This window comes from Tetrahymena thermophila (genome assembly GCF_000189635.1).
Source record: "Tetrahymena thermophila SB210 genomic scaffold scf_8254475, whole genome shotgun sequence".
In the NCBI taxonomy this organism is placed as follows: domain Eukaryota; phylum Ciliophora; class Oligohymenophorea; order Hymenostomatida; family Tetrahymenidae; genus Tetrahymena; species Tetrahymena thermophila.
Window position 1 is genome coordinate 157075 of NW_002476250.1, and position 24696 is coordinate 181770.

The window sequence follows — 24696 nt, forward strand, 5'->3', positions numbered from 1 at the left end:
TTGCGAATTTCATTAAACTAATCTTGATGAAAAATATTTTTAAAATAACCTACTTCATCTTTATTTGTTTTATTCATAAAAATATATAAATTTTAGCCAATGTTTTGAGAATTTCTGAGTAATATTTTTGCACAATTAAACCTATAATATTTCAATTTTATTTATGTTGAACGCTAACTATAAATTAGTATGATTATGATAAAAGACTACGAATATATTAATTAACGTACTTATACAACAATAATTCCTAATTGCTATATTATTTAATGCCTATTTAGTAATTTTAAAACCTATAAGGAGATTAAAGATGAATGCTAATTGAAAATTGCTTTCTGTAATAATTTAATATCTCCTTAAATTTGCTAACTAATTTAATCCAAATCACTTGGTAAGCTTTTCCTTATGGAGATTCTTGGGGAAGGAAGCAATATCGACTAAAGGTCTAGAGGATTCTTCTTGAGGATAGAGTAAACCAGCGAAGAAACCATTTCTCTAGTTGTATAATTGTTATGTTCTTCTGTTGTATTCTTATGAAGTAGTCCATCTAGGAAGAGCGTCATTAAGATCCAAAACATTAATACCAATACGAGATTCCAAAGTATCAAGCAAGTATTCCTTTTCGTTTTCTAACTTTCTGTAGAAAGGACTGAAATTCAACCAAGCCAACCATGAAGCAGCGACGGTGGCAATTTTGAAACAGTGCCATTCAATAGCGGGTCTAGTTAACAAAATTCTTTGAGCAAAACCGAGCTTGAAGATAGATTAGTTAAATAAAGGTAAGGCAATCAAAGGGAATACCCAAGTGGAAACATTATTAATTCTATTGGCACGAAGGAATGAAGGTAAATCTTCACTTTTTAAAATACGCTTTTCGTATGCACTGAAGATAGCATGAGATCTTTCTTCATCGGTCCAGTGGAACCAAGGCTTCAATCTTAAATTATTAGTGCTCATTTATATTTCTTTTTGCTTTTTCTTTAATACCTTCTTTTGTTAAAAGATTAATCTTTTTCGTTTGTAATAATTTTTTATTTTTTAATTCCCTTAGTATATCTTAAGAAATTCATATTGAATAAAAGAAGACATAAGTATTCATATTTCATTTTATTAGTATGTGCTTATTTAATAATTTTTCCTCTATTGATCTTTCTCTTTCTTCTTTAATAAACATGCATTCATGATCAATTGATCTCCTTTTATATTTATTTTAAAGATAAATAAATGGATAAGATATTTATTTGCAAAACAACTATAATAGTTTAAAAAAATATCTTTATGTTTCTGTTATTATCTTCAATGTCAAACATTCTATTGGCATTAAAAATTATTCTTTTTAAATCTAATATCAATAAAATTATTATCTTTAATTAAAATCTTTAGTCAAGATCTTTTATTATTTTTTTATTTTAAAAAAAATAGGTTGGTTATTGATTGCATAAATTTAATTAACGAATACATGCCAAAATCAATTTAAAGTTTTTGCTAAACAATATCTGCTAGCCAATATAATAATTAATTAATACATCTGACTGAGTGTTTTCATCATATTGAATTCTAAAAAGTATTTTAAAATTACTGAAAAATATGTGTAAATGTTGAATGAACTTATTAAATATTTAGAAAAAAAATTGAAAATCTCAATCTTCTTTATGAAAGTTGATTAAGATTGTAAAAAGAAAATATATTTTCTATATAAAAGAAATATTTTTGATGTTTAATTCATAGTAACTTAAAATATTATTTTTTGATTAAATAGTAGAATCGATCTATTTAAGATATATTTAAATATCATTTCAAAAATACTTTTTTATAATATAAATTTGAGTATAAACTTAATTCCAAAAAAAAATTAAATAATTTAGTTTACAACAATAGGCTCATTAAATATGGAAGAAGAAGAAGAAAAATTTACTTTAAACGAGCTGATGGGAAAAAATAAAGCAGGCGGTTTAAGCCTTAAAAATAGTCAAAAGAAAAAATAAAATTAAAAAAAATAGTAAATCTAAATATGTAATTTGTAAAATAGTTTAAATGCTGAGTAGAATTAATAAATCTAAGATTCTAATAATGAATCACTAGATAGATACTTAAAAAGAGCATTTATTAAATGCAAAACTAAAAAGGAGAGGAAAGAAATGAAAAAATTGATAGAATAAGAAATAAAAAATGTTAGTTAGGTATCAAGTTTATCAGATTTTGAATGGGATAATAAGGAATTGCCACTTTTAAGCAGAGAAGATATTGAAAAAAGGCTATTTAATGATCCAAACGCAGTAAATTAGTTGATTAATCCATCAGAATAATAAATAAAAATAGTAGATGCTATAGTTAAGAAAATAAAAGAGGAGTTATTAGGTAATAGCATAATTAATTAATAATAGACAGTAAATGAATAAAATATTACAAATTTATAGGAATCTATCAATTTAAATCAATAGTAAAACATTCTTAAAAGCAACACTTGCACTTAAAATGAATAAAAAATTTCAAACAAATTAACAACAAATAATTTATAAAATGATATGGAAATCGAAGCTTATGAAAGCAATAAATATTTTGATGAAGATGATTTTGATGTTGAGAGAATGAAAGTGCCTATTATTGGAACAAGTACAAAGCTTGAAAAAGAATATCTTAGATTAACCAGCTATCCAAAAGCGTGTGATGTTCGTAGTCCAGAAACATTAGTCAAGAGTTTTGAGTTTATCACTAATAAATATGCTAATAAATCTGAAGATTATCATTATTTTTAAAGCCAATTTCGTTCAATTCGTTAAGATTTGCTTATTCAAAATATTAAAAATGACTTCACATTTTAGGTACTAGAAGTAAATGCAAGAATATGCTTAGAAAATTATGATATTCAAGAATATAGTCGATGCTTAGGCTAATTAATTTGGATGTATAAGGAGGTGGATGATTTAGCAAAAACTAATTACAAAGAATTTATTTATTATAGGTTAATATAATTTATATTTGAAGACAAGAAAGATAATCTTCTTGCCTGTCTTCAAGAAATAAATTAAGACGAATTGCTATTATCTAATGAATTTGAAACAGCTATGAAATTTTAGCATGCTATATCTATGGGAAATGTTAAAGGATTCTTTAATCTTTTTAACAGTACTAAAGATTATGGCAAATATATAATGAGTTTATATATTAAAAAATGGAAAATATGGGGCATTAGAATAGTATGCAAAACCTATGGCCCATAAGCCATTAGTTTGTCGCTTTTCTAAAGTGTTTTTGGGTTTGAATCAATCGAAAAAACAAAAGAAGAGCTTAAGAATCTCAACTGCGTTTTAGATTAAAATGAAGAAAAAATCCTTGTTAAAGACACAATAATTTAAATAGATTAATAAAAAATTTGACTTTTCAATTTAATTTAAACTATTAACTAAAAATATTAAATTACTATTTTACATTTAAGTGTTTTTTCTCATAATTATTTAAATAATCAAAGAAAGATACGTTAACGAACGTAGATAAATATTTTTTTTATTTTTCGGTATATATATTTTTATATGATGATTCCTACATATATTTAAATCTACAATATTTAAAGCTATATATAAATAATTAGCTATATTTAGCTTAAAAAATTTAATATGTTTAAAGAAGAGGTAAATATTTTATAATTTAAATGACAAGAGCGCAAGTGATATTTTCATTTAGTTATAATTGAAATCTCTTTTTTATTATTAAATAACTTTCAAGTGAACTTAATATTTATTTGATAAGTCAAATAAATAAAAATTCTTATTTGTGTATCTTTAATAAGCGATAAATATTATTGTAGATAAGACAAAATAAATGCAAGAAAACTCATAGATTTAAAATGATGTCGTTGACATTTAGTAGCTCAATAGTAAAATTAACAAATATGAGCGTGATATAATAAAGCTTAAGGAGAAAAATTAAGAATTAAAGACAAGTGTTAGCGATGTTAGTGAAAAGTATAAATCAGAAAAAAATAAAAATGACGAGTACGAGTTAGAAAAGAAACATTTTGCATTTTTATTATAGTAAAAAGATGAAGAACTCAATAGATTATAAGAACATAGCAAAACATAATAACTTGAATTACAATATTTTGAGAACATATTGTATTAGCATGCTGAGACTTAGTAGCAAGAGAAGCAAATAGTAGAAAAACAAATATAGCATTATAAATAAATATATAAGAAGTATGTTGACTTAGAAATATAGATTGAAAATGTTAATAAAGAAAATTTGCTGCTAAAAAGTGATTTAAAATTGGCTGAGTCTAAATTCCTAAACTAGAAATAATAATGTTAAGATATATAGCAAATATATAATAACCGTTTGATAGAGTTTTAACAACAATTTGAAAGTATGAACTCAACTATATCTATTCTTTAGAGACAAGTGGATGAAAATAAGTATTTTAAGGATTTTATGCAATCTTAAATATAACTCAATTAAGATATTGAAGCTAATATAGAGGAGTCTTCAATAGCATACAAAAATATTAATAGTCATGATGATTTTAATGAAAATGTAAATAGCAGACTTTCCTCTTAAAAAATGATTCCTGAGTATGACCAAAATTAAATAAATAATTTACTTGAAGAAAATATGCTCCTCTCTTAACAGCTTTCTGACTATGAAACAAAAATCACTCCTAAAATATTGTAAAAAGAATAGGAATTAAAAGTTTTGTAAGAGTAGCTTAAAGATTTGTAGAAATATAATTAGCAATTGAATAAGGAAAATGATTTAAACAAAAAAGAATTACAAGAAATAAAACAAAAGTAAATGGCATAAATGGAAAAGGAAGAACTTTAAAATATGCCTGCCTCTCAGTTTACTGAAAAAGATATTTAATAACTGCAAAAGGCTTACATAGAAGAAAAAGAGAAAAGAATAAGCTATTAATAAACTCTCAAGGAAATTTAAGAGGAAATGAAGCGTAAAAACCCAATAATTAGAAAATAAAATGAAAAATGGCTTAAATTGAATCAGGAATTCTTAAGATTTGAGTAGGAATATGGAGAAATGTAAAAATTGTTAGCCTAAAAAAATAAAAATGTAGATAGCTTATAAGATGAACTAGAAAGATCGTTAAACGAAAATGTGTAATTGTAATCGTAGATAAGCTTTTTAAAAGAAGAAATTTAGCGTCTAGCAGTATAAATAAACCACCTTCTAAAAATAAATTCTAAGTTCAAATAAAATATCAGTGCTAAATTTGGTAAGAATTAATTGGAAGAAATAATGTAGCAAATAAAGAAAGAAAAGAACCAACAATTCGGCATTAAAGATATAGATGAAATATATTAAACTAACTACTAATCAATATACAGTGATATCTAAGAAGTAATAGAGATGAATATGGCGCTCTCTAAAAAGCTTAGAGAAAGAAGTTGAAACAAAAGACTTAATAAAAATTTAAAGCATTTTCTTCATATTTTAGTTTATTTGCTACACTAACTAACTAACTAACAAAATAACTAGAAAAAATATTTAAATCAAATAGTAAACACTATATAAAATAATTTATACATAATTAGACTGTCAGTCAATCATGACATTTTTAAAAAATTAAGTTAACCATTTCAAATATGTAAATATAGGCTAAAACTAATGTATTTATATTCCTTTATTGAATAGCATTCAACTCTTATTACTCACTCTTAATTTAATATTTTTATATTTATTTGAAAATTATGTAAATAGAAAATATTTTAATTTATTTTGTAAAATATGTTCAATTTTTTCTGAAAAGTTTTTAAAATTTTTTCAACTCTTGAATAAAAAAAGATTAATGAAAATTATACATTTCTATTTTTTATTACCTTGCTTAAAATACACTAAAAGACTCATATTAAAATATCAAATATTTTAAATTAAAAACAAAAATTAGCTAACTATCATTGCAAATTATTTATTTAGAAAATAAATATTTTTAAAACTTTCATTTGATAAAGCAGACTAGAATGAATTAATAAAATAACACATAGATTTCCAACTTAGAATTATTTAAAGGAACTATTAGTGCAAGCAAAGAATTCTATTTAGAGAATATAAGTAGAAATAGTGAAAATTACCCAAGCGCTCACATTACTTTAAATGATTTAGAAAAGAATGAAAGAAAGAAAAAATACAAAGAAGCCGTCAAGAATATAAAAAAAGAACTGGATACCTTACTCAAAGAGAACACAGAATTATATAGATAACATAATTCAAAAGAATTCTACATTAAAAAAAGTGAATAGCTATAAGAATATATTTATTGCTAGGAAGATATGATCAAATAAATTAATAAATTAGATAAATAAGAAGAAAATATTATTCAAAAATGTGAAGATATAAATGAAAACTTACAACTAATTGACAGCATAAATAACATAACCAAAGAACAATAAAATTTAAAAGGAGTATTGAATTAAATTTAAAGAGAAAGTGAGAAATCTCTTTATCTTTTGAATAAAGAAAAAAATTGAGGCAACTTAATTTATACTAATTAATATTAATAGATATATAAATTAATTTATCGTGTTTGTTTAAGAATATTTTATTTTTAAGTTAATTTATAAATATTTTATTAAATCTATTATTACATTTATTTATTTATTTTTTAAGATCACAATTAAAACATTAGCAAACTTTTTCTCAAATAATTATAATATAATTTCGATAATGATACTATAAATAATAAAATAACTATAGCTATATTTACTAGATAATAGTTAGCTAAAATTAAATTATTAGCAGTGATCTATCTCTCAAAAAAATAATTACTTTTTGTCTCTAAGAAATATTCCTTAAAAATATTTAATAAAATAATTACTAAATTAAAATATAAACATTATAATTACTTTATTAATTTAATACTAATAAGCAAAAATTGTTAAATTTATAATTTATTATAATAGTAAATATGTTTATAATTATTTAAAAGGTAAAGTTAAACAATAAACTACCTCAGTATTTAACATCAACTTTTTTGCATAAAATTTTTATTTATATTTTTAATTTAGTAAATGTTGATAAATAAATATTCATAATAGTCATAATAAAAATAAATAATAAATTATTATCGTTTATTATTGCTTTAAAACTATTATTCCATTAAAAAAGAAATGAATGAATTTTTAAAAGCTTTTAATTTAATAATCTAAAGCAAATCACCAAAATTAAATTTATATTTTAAAATAAAAAGTAAAATTCTTTTTTTTTGATTTGAAATTAGATCAATTTAATTTTAAGTTTAAAATATAAAATAAATAAATAATTTTATTTTTAAATATAATTTTCCTTTTTTAATACACAACTTTAAAAGATTTTTATGTTAAATAATTTCCTTTTTTAATTTTTGTTAAAAATAATTACTTAAATAAAAATAAGAAAAAATAAATATTTTCCTTAAATTAAAAAAATTATTGTCAATGTTTGTTAATATTTAATTAAAATGTTTTTATATACTTTAGAATGTCATTTATTTTTTATTTGATTTTAAATTTTAAATAGAACATGCTTCAAAGAAAATACAATTATATATAAACTAAGAATTTAATTTTTTTAAGGTTTATTTTAAAGTTTAATAATGTAATTATTATTTATTCATAAAATGTGTTTGAAGAAAATCTTTATAATTAGATGTGATTTCATTTGCAACAATTAATTAATTAAGGGGAAATTTGCAATTATAAATAAAAATTTCTACATAAGTCAGTCATCTATCAATAACTTAAAAGTAGAAGAATTAAAAAGTTAGTAAACATTTGTTTAAATAAACGATAAATAAATAAATAATTAGTTAAAAATAGGCATAAATTTTCTAAGAATAAGAAGCTTCTTAAGGTAAATTTTAGATAGATAAGATAAAGCGAAATACCTTAGCTCTTGGCGATGAACAAATACACTTTATTGTTTAATAACCCTATTTAAGAGAACCAGTACAGGAGTTACATCACTATTGAAAGAGGCAAGTCGTTAAAAATGATAGTTACTTTACAAGCTTTTAATGAGTTGATAATATTTTCAACAGTATTTTATTATTTTTTAGCTGGTAAAAATAACTTTGGAGGAGCATTAGATTATGTGATTTATTAGTTTGTCGTCTTTATTTTAAATGCTCTTATTTCTATTATGATGCAGTATAAGTTCATTAGTTTTGGAATGAGTCTTTATGCCTTTATTTTCGTTCATACTATCAGAGTTACTGTAACGCTCTACATTCCTGGATTTTTTAATCACACACTTTAATTTTTCGGACAGTTTCAGTATGGATACAGCGTTTTTTTAATAATTATTGTTTTGACATTTTCTTTCCATTTTTTATTTAAGGCAGCTATCATTTTATCTTTGAATTCTGTTGTTTTTTTTCTTTACGAATATGAATATAATAACTTCTATACGATGACTTTTATATCTTCCGTTCTCTGCTACAAAGTATTTACTGACGAAAGAATTTTTAGAGAAGACTTTTTAATCAAATAAAAAATGGAAAAGTGGATGCTCATTATTGATAAAGTGATTCCTTCTTCTGTTTTTATTACAAAATTCAATCCAAGAGAAGAAACTATAGAACTCTCTTAGTCAAACTAAAAAGCAAAGAACTAATTCGAAGTTAAGAATAGCGAATAATTGTAAACCTTTATGGCTAAAACTTTTCTTGATAAAAATAGTGAAGCAACTTTAATTCTCAACAATTCGACTTAGCCCAACAATTTAAAAAAGAAGATAAGGACTCTCATTGAAAGAGAAAAGATAAATAACTAAAAAAAGCTTTATTAAAAAAGAATTTAAGACAATGTATAAAAAATGAAATCGATTGGCGATATCAATTCTCATAATAACAATAATAAGATTCTCTAACAGGCAAATACAATTACAAATATGCTTAACTTTAAGAATAGAAGTAGAATAGATAGCAAAAATTCTGTTTTCACTGATTAGCAAACACCTTACTCCCTTGAAAACTCAAGGAAAATTTCAAATAACGGAAATCAAAATATGAATAATATTCCATTACCATTTCGTAATCTGGTAATGAAGAACAAAAGAAATAAAGAAAGCTATGGAAATATAGATGAAGTAAATAAAAATAATAGTTTACCTCTTCTAGCTTAAAATCAAATAAACGAAAATCTAGAGTAAGAAAATCTAAATAACAGTTATACAAGTTAGCCTGTGCAAAGGAAAGGCAGGAGAATGAGAACAATTAGAAATAGGCAGTATATCATTAAAAACTAAGAAAACCCTTCTTAAAATAGCAATTAAATTTCTGAAAATATCAATAACAACAATTTTATTTTAGGTAAATATTCCAAATTAATTTATTATTTTAATATTTTTATTCTATTGGCATTCATTTTTTTAGTTATTTTTGAGAGAAAATGTTTTAAAATATGAAAAAATGTAGTAAAAATAAATTAAATTAAAGAAGTTAAGTTTATTTTTGTTACCAATTAATAAATAATTAGAAATTTTTATACTTAAATAATTTTTTTTGTCTTTTTTTCTTTATTAAAATAGTTTTTTTAACTTAAAATGTAAAATAAATATAGGATATTATCGAAAAGATGAATTATCGGAACAGTAGACTTTTTCTATAAAACTTTATAGCTATTATCTCGAGGAAATATACGTAATAGTTGTTATTGATGAGGAATCTTATGAATAGAAAATGATTAGAGAAAAGAATAAATTAAGAGAATTTTAGCTAAATTCTATAAGATTTGTCAATGAGCTAAGTTAACAAGCAAAGAATATGTTTGCTGAGCTAAGAAACTTGTAAATCTCTTATATCAATTTAGATAATTCCTAGAAAGAAAGTGTTGTTGAATTGAAAGAATAAAATTTGAAGGCAATCAACTATTGCTTTGCAATTATAAATAACATTGACAACCACATCATTAGTAACAGCTATATCCCTACAAATATAGTTGAAGAAGATATCAAAGAAATTGATTTAAACTAGCTGATAAGTAATTTATTGCAAGTATTGTAAATACATAAAGATGAAAAGAACCTAAAATGTGTAATATACAATATCTATAAAGAGAGGCTATAGTCGTCATCTAAATACTTGACTTAGCTCCTTTACAATATTTTAAATCTTAGTTTTCAAATTTGCGCTGACCAAGGACTTGTGCAAATAGAAATCAAAGAGGTCAACAAAACATTTTATACATCTTACATTGAATTTTGTATTAAACATACACTTAAAGATGATCTATTTAGCATATTCAATTTCAATGAAGATTAAAAACTCATCTTTGAAACATCTAAAAAGCTTCTTGAATTTATTAGTCCCTATAGCAAATTTTTCATTAAGCAAAGAAAAAATTTCTATGCCTAAATAAAATTCTATTTATATAAGGATTTAAATGAAATCAACGTATTTAATAGAACTAGATAGACTATGCTGTAATATACTCTCAAAGGAAACGAAGGAAATCACTTGATTGAATAAGAAGAATGTTTAAGTGAAGACTTGTCAATCGACTTTGATGATGTTTGTGCAAACAAGATGGGCTCACATAAAGAGACAAACAAGAATACAAGAAACGCTTTAAGGACCTATACTACCTAGAGATAAAACACAGATTAACAAACAAAATTAACTTAAGAATAAACAGATGAGGATATACGTCAAAGAAAAGATACTTATTTAAGTCAGTAGAGTAGATGTGCTCCACAAATTACTTCTAGTGTATTTGTTGAAGGAATCTCTGGGTATAAAATACCTTTTGGAAAATTATTTGCTGAATAACAAAAAGAGAATCAGTACTAAGTGAAATAGTAAATGCAATATCATCATAATGATGATTAAGAAGGAATTTCAGATGACTATGAATGTGATGAAGATCAAGAAGAGACATCAAAAGTTGAAGATTTTAACACAAACCGTTAAATTGAAACTAAAGTATACAGATAAAGAAATAGTAATAATAAAAAACTAGGTAAAATGCAAAGAGATTAAGATTCTAGTAAAGAATAAAGTGAAGAAAATAAGATAGAAAATGATGAATAATCTCAAAATGTATCAAAAAAGAGATTCTCTTCTCGCTTGGATACCAGGAATACTTCTCAGAGATCTCAATATAATATAAGATCAAAAAAGAATTCATGTTTCAATGAAAATAATAATGAAGCAAACTAGCTTTATTTCCATGAAAGATAAATTTCGTCTGCAATAAGAGAAGATGATGAAGAAATTACATTAACAAAATCAAATAATTCTAACTTTAATCAACTAAAAATTATATAAAACGATGACATGCAAAATAACAGTGAATTTGAAAACAAGCATAAAATGACACCTGAATAATTTAATTCTCCATCAACTTCTATTCATACAGACTTCATTCATGAAAACAAAGATGAGATAAAAGAAATTATTTAAATTTAAAATTCAAAACTAAAGTATAAAGAAAAATCCATTTTTTAAAGTAGATATAACAAAGATAATGAAGCCAAAAATTTATTATCAGAATAGTGACATAAATTACTATATATGATATTATTTTAAATAAGTTATAAATATAAACAAATAAACAAATAAACAAACAATAAACAAACAAACATTATTATTTCTTATTTATTGTCTCTTTATTTATATAATTTTATACATTACTAAAATATTTTATTGCCATAATTTAATTTTAAATATTGAGATATTATTAATATATTATATAAAATTATGACACACAATTTAACAGTGAACTACAAACAACCAAAAAATGATCCCTGAATAATTTAATTCTTCACAAAATATTATTTTTTGAGATTCCTTTGATAACAAAGATGAAATAAAAAAGAATTTATTCAATTTAAGATACAAAATAAAAGTATAAAGAAAATTAAACTAAAAATTTATTATCATACTATACATCAAACACTTTATACAATACTATTTTAAGTAAATTAAAAACATAACAAAAAATAAAAATTATTATTATTATTATTATTTAATCTGTCTTTGTATTAAATTAATTTTATACATAGCTAAAATATTTTTTTTCATCATAATTTTATTATAAAAATTGATCAAAGAAGAAACAAAAAGCTTGGAAAAAAAATACTTATTTTTACAATATGAGAAAACTGGTAAAAAATAATATTTCCTCAAAATATCTCACAAAATTTAAATTTACTAAAATTGATTAAGTGAGTTAAATGAATCTAAATATGTAAGAGTAATCAACTTAATATTTTGAATCGGAATCTGTAAAATAAAATAATCACCTGAATTTAAAGAAATTCTTTAATTGATGTTTACTAATTTCCTAAATAAATTAAAATAAATAGTTAATATCTTCTCAAAATAATAAGTTAGGAAAGAGGAATACTGAAATTTATCTATATGAAAAGACTAACATCTCTTTTAGTAATTCATTTTTTTATTTTAGTTTCAAAAGTGTTGTGCTAACAGCCTTCCAGCTAATGTGATCTACAAATTAATTAACTAATTCAAGGTATTCAAGGTCCTTTATGCTCTAGTTAAGGATATATTTCAAATTTTAAATTAGATATACTCAGTAAATAAAATTTTGTTAATTATGGATTTTCCTTTTGGATTAATCCACAATTAAATCCTACACCTTCAAGTAAAAATCAAATAATTGGGGTTGTGCATTCTGTCACAGATTTAAATTCTTTTAAAGACCCATATTTAGCTTTAAAGATAGACTAAAACACAATAATATCTGTTGTGTTTTTTTCAAATGGTAAAAAAATGATACTCATCAATTCAAGTTAATTAAGAAATAACTAATGGAATTATATATTAGTCACAGTTTCATAAATTGGCACTAACAACCTAAGAGTAGCAATTATTTATAATTCAATAAGTAATATTTAACAGTAGTAAGTGTCCTAAATCGATTTCTCAACTTCTGGATAACAATTAAGATTAACTCTACTTTCTCGCTTTGATAGTGATTGTTTATAAAGTAGTATTGGTGGATTCTTTTTTATTTAGAATATATAAACAAATGAATTAAATTGGGAATCCTCAATTTTTAATTACTTTTTGTAAGGTGGACTATTACCTTCTTAAATTGTTGCATGGTATTCCACTAAGTTCTAGGATAATACTTCTGTAATACCTGATCTTTCAGGAAATCTTAGATATCTAATTTCATAAGTAAATTGATTTTTTAAATTTTTATTTTAATAAAAGCTCAAATCAAATTAATTTTTTTATAATATCTATTAGCCTTCTCCATCAGCATAGTATTTACTTAATTACTCGATTGGATAATCATAGAGTAGTCTTATTACCTTTTAAGACTAATGGTGGTAATATAGTAAACAAGATTAAGATATATAAAATAATTTTATGATAAGCTTTTAGATTTAGCCAAATTCTTCAAAAGATACTTAATACTTAGTAATCTCTGCAATTAATGTTAATAACATTGTATTTGATTTATATTATATATTTAACTCAAAATTTCAATAATATTAACTTATACATAACAGTGGCTAATAAAATATTATTTATTCTTCTTCGATTATTAGTGATAGTAACTGGACTAGAATTTTAATAAAAATCTATTTCGATCCTACCCTGAATTAGCATGTAATATACGTTGAAGAAAATGACATATCTTAACCAGTGTAAAATAATGTAAATCCATTTTTCTAATTTACAGTTTTTAAATTAAATTTAAAATTTATTTAGAATTTCTCTTTTTAGAGTCTTTAGAATTAGAAAAACTCAACTGTCTATTATGTAGGATTCGGATATAATCCTTATTTTAAAAATTTTGTAATAACTTAAGGCGCTTTTACTTCTAGTTCAAATAATTCAGTTTTCAAACCTTAGAATTGCTAATATCTCAGCTAATGTTCAAGTATATTGAATTAATTCTCTAAATATTTTACAAAACGAATTTATTTTTATTAGGTATTTAAGGTATTTTAGGATCTTAAAATGAGTATTGTAAATCTTGTATTTATGGTAGTTATTTCGATGGAAGTAGCATGAAATGTATGAATACTTGTCCATCTAACAAATAACAATTAAATGGAGAATGCATTTCATCTATGTTTAACTGGTATTGTAAGGTAAAAAAAAAATTTATATAATACCTAAAAAGATAAAACTTTTGTTATTTTTAAGAATAAAAATTTATAATAACCATTATTTTATTTTTAAACATCATTTTATTGTTAATTGAGAAATAGTTTATGGAGCTTAATTTTATCTAAAAACTATTTTTTAAAAATTAAATTCAAGTATTTTAAAGTCTAAGAATTTATAGATTGGAATATTGATATTAATTAAATATATAAAAAAAGGAGTATGATTTATTAAAAAATAAATGCTTACAGTGTAATGAAGGTAGAATTTTTAATTCTGATTAGAGCTATTGTTAGTGCTAGCAAGGATTTTTCGATGATAGGTTACAAAGTATTTGTTAATAGCAATTTCGACATAAAAGTATTTATAAAGGGCAATTTAATTTTTTAGCAAATAAAAATAATTTAAGTGTTTGCAACTCATAAATTTATACAACTAATACGAAATATACTTGTACATTAAATAATTAATTTTCTCAAAAAGGATAAATAATAACTTCAGTAGTCGGTATTGATCTTAAGACATAAGATAAATCTTAAAGTATAATTTACTAAGTCAGTGGTTATTTTTAGCAGCAAAATTTTGTCATTCAAATTGTTATTAATGATTAATAGCTCATATTAAATGAATTTGTCATCGAATATATGATAATTTAAGATCAATATCTTTATTAAACAAATAATTTATCATTAGATTTCACAGTCTAAAAATATAAATCTTTTAACACTACTTTAACATTAAATCAAAATTTTATTGATCAGTACTCCATAGCAATATTTTTGTCTGGAGCTACAATTCTCCCAGCTCCTAATGGATAAACTGATGCAGCAAGCTCATAAATCAGCTCAAAATTTAATCATAATACAGTTTTATAATCAACACAGTAGATATTTAACTTAGAATTTACTGTTAGCTAAAGAATTTAAACACTTTAATACTAGATTCTTTATTTCCCTAATAAGCCAAATTATAACTATGAAATAGATTTAACTTAGCCTATGGATGCCGTGTTACAAACCTAAAATCAAGATATATCATATTCACCACTTTTTTAATATTAATATGTATTTTAATAACCATTTAGCTTTAATGATCTCTTTATTTTTGGTATAAGCACGTTCAACTTTTCATATCCAAAAAGTTATTAAACAAATATTAATTAATTTACATACTCTTTTTATAATACAAATTTTTAATTACAGCCTTTAAGTATCAGTAATTAAAATGGATAAGATTTATAATTGTATACTTAATAATAATAGATCACTTCAGTCAATATTAGCTTGACTACTAAAAATTCTAACTTTATTATTAGTAACTTTACTCTGAGTCTAGCTTCTTCTTTTACTAAATGCTCTAAAAATTGTCTTTCATGTTATGAAAGTCCTGAAATGTGCTCTTCATGTAGTAACCCATTGATGGATATTAGTTTTCCTTATTGCACTAAATGCCTACCAAATTATGTAAGCATTGGAGCTTTATAATGTAGATTTGGTTAAAAATGTGGATCTGTAAACTAATAAGTCATTTACAATTGCAAACAGTGCAATCCTTATTCTAGAGAGGCGCTATGCTAGTAATGTGTAGATGGATATGAGCCAAATTAATATTACTCTTCTTGTGTCAAAATTTAGTAAGGCTCCAATTAAACAAGTTGTCATGTTACATGCAAAACTTGTTTCGATTCGGATTTCAATAGCTGTTAAACTTGTTCTTCTTCTCAAAATAATATTTTGATTTCAGGAACATGTTATTGCAACTTCTTTTCTTACAGGTTTAAATTAACTCCAGCTTGTTCAGTAATAAATTTTTTAATATTTAAATTTCTTACCATTTTCTACCAATTATAATTATTAAAACAGGAAAGTAATATTTTAGAAATAGTGTTTAAATTTGAATATATTCTGATATCGCTTTTAGTTCTTTTTTCTATCACTTAGACAATTTTACAAGAGACTTATCATTTGTTATGGAAATATATCGAAATAACACAAATTATAAGTAGCTTTTTTTATTTCAATACATATGGACTTACTCTTCTAGACTTTGTATATAGGCTAGCTTATTTATACAATCTATCACCTATCTTCCCTAACCCATTCAACATATCTATCCTGAACAATCAAAATTTTGAAACTCTTTTAAATGCTTTTGGTTAAAACACTCCAAGTAGATTCATAGCTAACTATAAATCTTCCTAGATCACTTAAAATATCATTCCTACATTTCTTTTTTATGCATACTTATTATTTTTAGTAATGATTAAGTAATTTACATTATTTAGAACCCGCAAAAGTGCTTCCTTTTTTGAGGGATTTAAGGACAGGTAATTATTATTAATTAATTAAAATAAATATTTTTTTAAATTTAAATTAAAAAAAATAAGGATTTTAAATGTATTTTTTTTTGGCTTTTTCTTTTAAAGCTAAGAGTTGATGATGCTAATATTGATGAATTTTTCTAGGCTCTAAGAAAGCTAATCTCTTTCATATCAAGATTTAGTTTTAGCCTTAATCCTAATCGTTATATTACTATCAGTGCTTTTCTTATTTTTCTTTAAAATAAAAAGTATATTAATAAGAAAACCCATAATTGAATTTGTTGGAACAATAAATTAAATTAAAAAATATACTTTGTATTGGCCAGCTTTAAGAATAGTTTGCAAATTTGTTGGGTCGACTTTACTAATATTTTTATAGGCTAATCCTAAAGCATAAGCTAGTATAATCATAATATATGGATTAGAGTACGCCTATTTTTATATCACAAAACCATACAAAAATTAATAAACTTAAATACATATTTAAAGATATGAAATAATTTTGTTAGTGAATGTGCTACTGATGTGCTTGATTTTATTAATTGATAACTCCTCTTTTTCTTAAGTAGGATAAGTAATTTTGGTAATATTAACTATAGCTTAGCTTATACACATATAAATTCTATAGTTTTTATTAATCTTATATTAATTTAGTTCCAACTCATCAAAAGTGTGGAAAAAATGCTAATTATATTTGATAAAACTGAATATTCTCGAGTTGAACAATTAATAATAAAATCCTAACACAAACTTATCAGATTTATCAATGGAACTTTAGAATAATTTGAGCATAATAAATAATACAATTTTAGATGAGGATTTCAAATAATAAAACATCCAAGTACAATGGCAAGTGAACCCAATCAATGCATTCAATAAAAAACATATGACCAATAAAAATTAACAGTGATAAATTTGAATTACCTTAAAAAATTTCATTTTAAAAAATAAAAACATAAGAAATAATTATTTTTTATCAAAAATAAATTTACAAACAAACCATATTACTAAAAAATAAAATAAGACTTATAAACCCTACATTTTAAAGGATATCAAGCATTCTATAATCATAATAGCTTTATTCAAGAAAAATATATTTTTTTAAAATTATTATTAAATTTTAATGAGTTTATATATAATGAATGTGTGTCTAGTTATTCAAATTTTTATAAATTCTAAAAATAAAATTAATTTTAAAACAATAAATAACACACAATCTTTTATATGACTAGTCTACTTATTAATGATAATATACTTCACTATTTACAATTTATGCAAACTTCATTACTTTCTTCATTTTATTTACAATACAAGAAAAGACAATCTGAGCATACATAAGCTATATCGGAATCCATAGGTGTATTATGACAAGAACAGTTTACACGAAACTGTACTTTTTCATTAATAGCAGGACGAAAAACTGGATTTTTGGTTAATTATTATTCTGGTTTGGCTAACATATCACCACTAGTAAGCATTAGTATTGAAATGTAATTAAATAAGTCAAAGGGATTGATAGAAACTCTTGCACTGGAGCTACTTTAACTTTTTTTATCTTCCTTTTTATCATCTTTTTTTTAGTCTTTTCTATCATCCTTTTTCTCTTCTTTTTTTTCATCATTTATTTTTAAATAGAATCCTTATGTCAAAGAGCATAACTGTTTTAGATAATCCTATGTGTTATCAGATAAGTTAGCTTCAGGAATCTCAAACACAAATATCTTTACTTTATGTTTAATAGCTGTTTCTATTGCACTCATTAAGTTAATGTAAGAACTTGAATGAATTTCGGAAACAGTAAACATTAAAATGGAAGAATAATATTTTTCATTTTCAATTTAATTAGCAAGTTTTTTTTCTAACTAAATTCCAACTTTATTTATTTTGCAAAGTGATTGCGTTAATGCAGGGATGAGTCTTGAATAATTGATGTTATCAGCCATATTTTGCTGCATAAATTCAATGGTCCTCTTTTGAATTCTTGCTTGAATCTCTGAGTAATCTAGATTATCAATTCTATTTTAATCACTATCCTCATCCTTAGAAATATTAGAATTTATAGGAAAAATCATTTTTGACTCCCTTGAGTTTGTTAAGTAAATGTAGGCACTATTATATATACTTTTAATCAGATGTGAATTTAAAGTTTAAGAAACTAGAACGAGCAAACCCTCTATACCAAGCTGTTTTTTTTGTAACCAAAAACATGTATTCAAATCCACAATTAAATAGAGATTATTTCCTTTATACTATCTCATTTTTACATATGGATTATCTTAATCAGACTTATTAACAGATCCCCTTGAGCTCATTTTTAAGTTTCTACTTACTAAATTAGAATTAAAAATATTTTGTTAGACAAAGTATATTAATTAATTATGTATTTTTTTATAGTTTAGTTTGATAGAAATAATAAAAATAAATATCTAATTAGATAGCTAATTGTTTCTAGTAAATTTAATATAAATCATTTCAAAGAAATTCATAAATTGCGGTAAAACTATTTTTAATGTTTATGCCATTTTTCAAAAATTAAAAAACTATTTTAAAATTTTAATGAAATTTATTTGAATTGTTTAACAGTTAAACTGTTTTTATTAACATTAGAAATAAAAATAAATTCTATTTTTGATCAAATATTCTCAAGCTAAAAAAAAAAAAAATTAAATCTAGCAAAATATTTTTCTTAAATTATACTGGTTTTTTAAATAAAGAGATTGAAAAGCTTGTAAACATTTTTAACTGAAAAATGAGTTTCAAAATATTTCTACATTCGTTACTAACTAACATTTCCATATTATATTGAATTTTTAAAAATAAAATAATTATTAAATTATTTTCAAATCAAATAAAAACACATAATTTGTGCATAAATTTTATACTAATAAATAAATTTTTTCTTCATTTATTCTGAACAAAGAAGTAATATCCGATAGCTGCTAAGAGAAGAGCTAATATTATATGAACGACTGAAAAACCGCCTTCTTTATTTGATGTTTCTGGTTCTTAGGGTCCATATACAACACCAATTTGAAGATCTTCTCTTTCAACGTAAGCACTCTTTGGGTGCTTGGCTTCTTCGAAAGCTCTGGTAGCATCTTTACCTGCTCTAGCGAGAATAGGAGAAGGACCACCAGGATGTTTTTCGATGTAGGCGGATAAATCGTAAACTTTACCATCAATAACAACCCAACTATCACCTTGCTTGTTGTGCTACTTTACTTGAGCCCAAGTATACTTGTTATTTTACTTGGCAGTTTTTTATAACCATTCCTTATACTCTTATGGTTATTCACCTTATTCGATAACACCAATTAATCTTTAGTCTCTAAGTGAAACGGCATAATCTGTGTGATTAACATCTCTAAATTATTGAGTGCTATCTCTACCAGAGCACTTCAAGAGAATATCATCACCACCAGGATGTTCAGCTAAATAAGTAGTAACGTCAAAGACTTTATCATCTACCAAAATCCAGCAGTCATGCTTGGTGGTGTGCTTCATTAATTCTAACCAAGTAATAACTTTATTTTTATTGTCAGTCATTTTTCCTTTTAATTTTGAACCTTTTTTAATAATGAATTTATTATTGTTTTAAATATTATAAATAATTTTGATCAATATTCGTATCTTTATTTCCAAATGAAAAAAATGATCAAAACAAAAAAAAAAATATGTTTTGTTTGATTTTTTAATTTATAATTGTAAAGGAATCTATGATAGCATCATCACAAATTGTTTATTTAAAGCATTTAGACATAAATTCTAAGAAAACATCAATATATCTGAATTTTGTTAAAAAGCTCACTTAATTTATAATAAACCTTATATAAGAAATATCTTCCAAAAAAGATTTTACCATAATTCAAAATTTTTTGCGTCATTTATTATTATTACAATCGTCATCTAATAAATTACAAATACATATCACAGCATAAAGACCTGTAGAAATGAAAGCTAACTTGCTAGATTAGTTTTTTAACTTTTCTTTATATCAGACATATCCATTTTAAATTGTGTGCAGTTTTTTATCATATTAGTCTCAAAACTGAACTTCTAATTTTTTCGTATATTGCTATTATAAAAATAAATAAAAAATTACAGTTTATCATTAATTCCTTTTTTATGCAAAATAAATGAAATTTAGAAATGCTGAATCAAATTTTGAAATTTAATTAATTAACTCTTACAAATAAGAAATAAACTGCTTATATTTGCATTTCAAAAATAATAATAAAATTTCTAAATGAATATTATTTTATATACTGTAGACATTCAGTGATTAAGTTAAACCTTAGTTAGATAGTTTTTTAGGGGAAAAAAAATTATAATAATACAAATATATTTTTAAAATTAATTGATAGGCCTTAATTAATCAGAGTTTATGTTACACTTAAGTATGATTAAGTAGAACATTTCTTGATTACTATATTGCAATATAATCGTCATCTTTATAATATATAACTTAAGCTTGAATAACAAATATGATTAATTAACCCTTACAAGTTTTATGTTGAAAAACCTTACTTTATTTGTAATATGAAAATTAGAAAACTTAAATTTAAATAAAAAATATTAAAATAATTTTAAAATATTTAATTGATTTAAAAAAAATAATTTAGCATTTTTAAAAAATAAAATTTAATAAGATTAGATAAAAAGAATAATCAATCAAGCTTTTATTCAACCACAATTATTCTGATATATGTTATTTTTATACAATTTATGCAAAATTTATTATTTTTAGAATTTAAAATACTTGGTTGTTGTTATAAATTTTGAATCTTTAGTTTTCATTAATTTTTAGAGTTGAATTTGAACTTTATTAGATTAAAATGTTTTGAGAAGTTTTGGTTAGTGTTTTGTTGTTTATAAAAGATAAAATTTATAAAATAAATATACAAATAAATAATAATAAAAATTTAATATAAATTAAAATAAAATAATTATTAAACTAGATCAACATTTTGTTTGAATAATTTAAACTTTTAACAACCAAGTATCTTTTGTTTTTTTATTAAAAGTTCCTATTCAATACTTCAAGTAGGGAGGAGGGTTCTGCTTTTAATACTCAAGTTCTCTTTTAAGCTCCTCTTCCCACATTTACTATCTTTTTATTTTGTCTTGGATAAATTCTTGCTATTCTTGAATTCTTATATTTCTTTCTCTTTGTGCAATATCAGTATTTATTACCTAATTTTAATGCTCGAAGTATTTGTTTGGTATGAAATTTTGTTGCTATTTTTACTATTTATTTGCTAGCTATTTGTTTAGCATCATTCTTTGCACGTTAGCAGCTTTTGTAGTGATCACCTTGTTTTCATGTTTTAGATACTCATTTTCTTCTTAGGGTTCAGATTGGTTTGTTTCAATAACTTCTTCGGTTACACTTTCTTACTACAAAGGTTATTCTTTACTAATAGTTATCTAGCTATTTTATCTACCCACATTTCTTGATATAGGAACTTCTTTACTTTCTTAAGGGAGTTCTATATCTAAGTCTTCATAAGAAGATTTATGGTTTTATTTCTAAGAATGGTTTAAGTGGTAGTTACTTAGAGCTTATTCATTTTAACTAGCAATCTAATTATCTTTACCTTAAGAAGAAGCCTCATTCAAGTTTTTATATTTAGATTTCAAAAGAGTAAGTGATTTTTGTGATCTTCTGATCATTTCTGTTGTATCCATGTCATCTTCATCTTTGATATCAACTAAAGAGGATCTAAAAGGTTGCTATGGTTATTAACCTTTTTACTAGCTGTATGTATTTTATCTTGAGTTATTTCTTTACTGATTGAATTCGTTTTAATTATTTGCATGAATATCAGGCTATATTTTTAATTAACTATATGTATTCTATCTTGAGTTGCTTCTTAAAGGATTGAAGTCATTTTAATTATTTGAGTGAACATCGTGATCTTTATTTGAAAATTTGATTACATTACTTTCAACTTATGGTTTGAAAATGTATTAATCATATCCAGGGTTAACATTAGCTTGAACATATTCTTATTATCTCTTAACTTATTTTGCAATTTATAGAATTTCATCCTCAGCATTAATATTTTTATTAGTTTGTTAGTCAATTTTTCTTATTTAATTCTATTATTTATCATTCTATGTACTACTTTTATGTTCATTAGCAAATCTGTTGAGACTCTTTGTCCTTTCTTTTAGTTGATCAATCTGAGAATCTTAATATTCTTGATATTTTTACTAGTTCTTATACTAGTACTCTAAATAAGGATTTGGTTTATTTACTATCAAGGGCTAGGAAGAAGCATTTTGATTTGAAATAATTTGAGGTACTTTTATGCTTTAACTGCTATTACCTTTAATTAATGGCTGGCTTCCTTTATTTATCCTTGAGTATTCTTATTAAATATTTTACCCTTGCTGAATGCTTTAAATTTACTCTAGCAATTCCTCCTATGAAACTAAGCTATTTTAGCTTAAGGGTCTTCTAATTTTTTTTCTTAAAATGAAAGGTGTCTTCAATAGTTGAGAAGTTGTAAGTCTTTTTTTAGGATCAGTTTATAAACACCCTTCTAAAAACTCCTTACATTCAAATGATATCCCCTTTGGAAAATCTGGTAATACTATTTTAATTAATTAGTTATTTTAAATAATTAAAAAAAATTTGTTTCAAAAACATACCTCCAGATGCAATTTTAGTAAAAACTTCTTTGGCAGATAATCCAGGATAAGGAGGCTTTCCTGTAATCATTTCAATCACTATACATCCTATACTCCATATATCTGCAGAAGTTGTATGTCCAGTTCTTTCAATTACCTCTGGAGCCATCCAATTTGGTGTGCCTTTAAGAGACTTATTCATTTTAGCAATATCTTCTTCTTTGACTTAAGATTTTCTCAAATCAAATTCAATCTATTTAGCGGTTCCAAAGTCAGTTAGTTTGGCCCTACCTTCAGCATCCAGCAATAAATTTGCTCCTTTTAAATCTCTAAAAATAGCTAAATAATCATTAAAATGAGAAATCAAACTAACCTGTGAATGATATTGTTTTTATGCAAATAATCTAAACCTTCTAAAACTTGCTTAGTGTAAATAGCTGCTTTTGTTTCATCAAAACATCTTTATTTATTTAAGGCCATTCTTAAAGAACCGTTTGGAACGTACTCCAAAATGATATCAACACCTTTAAAAAAAATTTTTACTTTAATAATAGGCTAAGATAGTAAAAATAAATACCTGATTTATCATCGCTTATTTCAAAATCATAATATTTTACTATGTTTTGATGATTTAATTTTTTGAGTAAAACAATTTCCTTTTTCAAAGAGTTTATTTCCTTTTTTACTTCTTCAAATGTACCAGTTATTTCAATATATTTTATTGCAACAACTTGATTTGTTATTGTATCTATCCCTTTATAAACTTTACCATAAGCTCCTTTATCAATAAGCTCACATTTTTTATATCTTTTCAATTAAATATTCTAATTGTTTTGATTCTCATCTTCTTTTATATTATTGGCACTGCCATCTAAATTTTAATTAGCTAAAATATTTCCTTTGCTTGGAGAGAACTTGGATTCTATTTTAATAGTATAAATTATAAATATTAATTCCTTCAGTTAACTAACAACTATAGATAGATGCTTTGCTAAATTTCAATCAAAAACTCTGTATCAAAATATTTTTACTGAATTAAATTATTTCTTAAATTTTTTTGTACCTGTCCTAATGTCTTCTTATGCGTCTAAGTCTTATATAACAACATCTTCACTTTATTTATTTTTTTTATTTTTCTGCACTTAATTCTCTTTTTATTCTAAACCTTTTTTGTTACCCACAGGCTCTATTCAAATTTTACGAAATTGTTAAAATTATTAAATTGCATTTAAAAAAATAAATCTGCTACGAGGTTCAGCAACTTCGCCTTTGTGATTTGATGCGCCACAACCCATGAGTTTATCAAAATGAGTTTTTTTAATGTCTGATTTTAATCAACCTTCCTTTTAAGTATTAGCTTTTAGTATGCCCTGTATTAAGAATTATTATTATTATTTTTTTTTGCTATTTAAAAATCAATATTTGTTACAAATAATTAAATTATGTGGATTATAAACTCAGAAAATTAATAACTCTTAATTATAATAAATAAGATATTCTTATTAAAAGTAGAAATTTGGATAAATTGTATGCATGAAATTAGTTGACTGTATATATTTTCTAATTTATTAAATTAATACTAATTTAAGCAATATAAATAAGGTAGATCAAAATAAGACGCTTTATTTTATTTTTATAATAATTATTACTCATTTTGTGGAATATTTTACAAAGG

General features: G+C 23.3%; 9 protein-coding genes across 9 annotated transcripts; 5 read left to right on the forward strand and 4 right to left on the reverse strand. All coding sequences in view use genetic code 6, as the record gives it.

Moving 5' to 3' along the window:
* Positions 1 to 381: 381 nt before the first annotated feature.
* Positions 382 to 1086, reverse strand: TTHERM_00420130 (hypothetical protein; the record flags this gene model as incomplete). The annotated part of the gene is made up of 1 exon (XM_001033268.3): positions 382 to 1086. The coding sequence occupies one exon, from the start codon at positions 1084 to 1086 to the stop codon at positions 382 to 384; it is 705 nt and encodes a 234-aa protein (XP_001033268.2).
* Positions 1087 to 1886: 800 nt separating this feature from the next.
* On the forward strand, positions 1887 to 3374 carry TTHERM_00420140 (SAC3/GANP family protein; the record flags this gene model as incomplete). The annotated part of the gene is made up of 1 exon (XM_001033269.1): positions 1887 to 3374. The coding sequence occupies one exon, from the start codon at positions 1887 to 1889 to the stop codon at positions 3372 to 3374; it is 1488 nt and encodes a 495-aa protein (XP_001033269.1).
* Positions 3375 to 3816: 442 nt separating this feature from the next.
* Positions 3817 to 5394, forward strand: TTHERM_00420150 (hypothetical protein; the record flags this gene model as incomplete). The annotated part of the gene is made up of 1 exon (XM_001033270.3): positions 3817 to 5394. One exon carries the CDS (start codon positions 3817 to 3819, stop codon positions 5392 to 5394), a length of 1578 nt encoding a protein of 525 aa, XP_001033270.1.
* Positions 5395 to 5963: 569 nt separating this feature from the next.
* TTHERM_00420160 (reticulocyte-binding protein 1a, putative) lies at positions 5964 to 6470 on the forward strand (the record flags this gene model as incomplete). Its single annotated transcript, XM_001033271.1, has 1 exon — positions 5964 to 6470. The coding sequence occupies one exon, from the start codon at positions 5964 to 5966 to the stop codon at positions 6468 to 6470; it is 507 nt and encodes a 168-aa protein (XP_001033271.1).
* Positions 6471 to 8388: 1918 nt separating this feature from the next.
* TTHERM_00420180 (hypothetical protein) lies at positions 8389 to 11476 on the forward strand (the record flags this gene model as incomplete). The annotated part of the gene is made up of 2 exons (XM_001033273.2): positions 8389 to 9289; positions 9540 to 11476. 2 exons carry the CDS (start codon positions 8389 to 8391, stop codon positions 11474 to 11476), a joined length of 2838 nt encoding a protein of 945 aa, XP_001033273.2.
* A 1236-nt stretch (positions 11477 to 12712) lies between these two features.
* On the forward strand, positions 12713 to 17295 carry TTHERM_00420190 (transmembrane protein, putative; the record flags this gene model as incomplete). Its single annotated transcript, XM_001033274.2, has 8 exons — positions 12713 to 13123; positions 13196 to 13278; positions 13462 to 13609; positions 13664 to 13835; positions 13889 to 14049; positions 14284 to 14326; positions 14549 to 16391; positions 16452 to 17295. The coding sequence occupies 8 exons, from the start codon at positions 12713 to 12715 to the stop codon at positions 17293 to 17295; spliced, it is 3705 nt and encodes a 1234-aa protein (XP_001033274.2).
* Positions 17296 to 17641: 346 nt separating this feature from the next.
* Positions 17642 to 18697, reverse strand: TTHERM_00420200 (transcription factor tfb4; the record flags this gene model as incomplete). Its single annotated transcript, XM_001033275.3, has 1 exon — positions 17642 to 18697. One exon carries the CDS (start codon positions 18695 to 18697, stop codon positions 17642 to 17644), a length of 1056 nt encoding a protein of 351 aa, XP_001033275.1.
* A 589-nt stretch (positions 18698 to 19286) lies between these two features.
* On the reverse strand, positions 19287 to 19931 carry TTHERM_00420210 (cytochrome b5-like heme/steroid-binding domain protein; the record flags this gene model as incomplete). The annotated part of the gene is made up of 1 exon (XM_001033276.3): positions 19287 to 19931. The coding sequence occupies one exon, from the start codon at positions 19929 to 19931 to the stop codon at positions 19287 to 19289; it is 645 nt and encodes a 214-aa protein (XP_001033276.1).
* A 1485-nt stretch (positions 19932 to 21416) lies between these two features.
* TTHERM_00420220 (cyclin-dependent kinase-like Serine/Threonine kinase family protein) lies at positions 21417 to 24316 on the reverse strand (the record flags this gene model as incomplete). The annotated part of the gene is made up of 6 exons (XM_001033277.2): positions 21417 to 22984; positions 23043 to 23350; positions 23395 to 23545; positions 23599 to 23943; positions 24085 to 24207; positions 24271 to 24316. 6 exons carry the CDS (start codon positions 24314 to 24316, stop codon positions 21417 to 21419), a joined length of 2541 nt encoding a protein of 846 aa, XP_001033277.2.
* Positions 24317 to 24696: the final 380 nt, after the last annotated feature.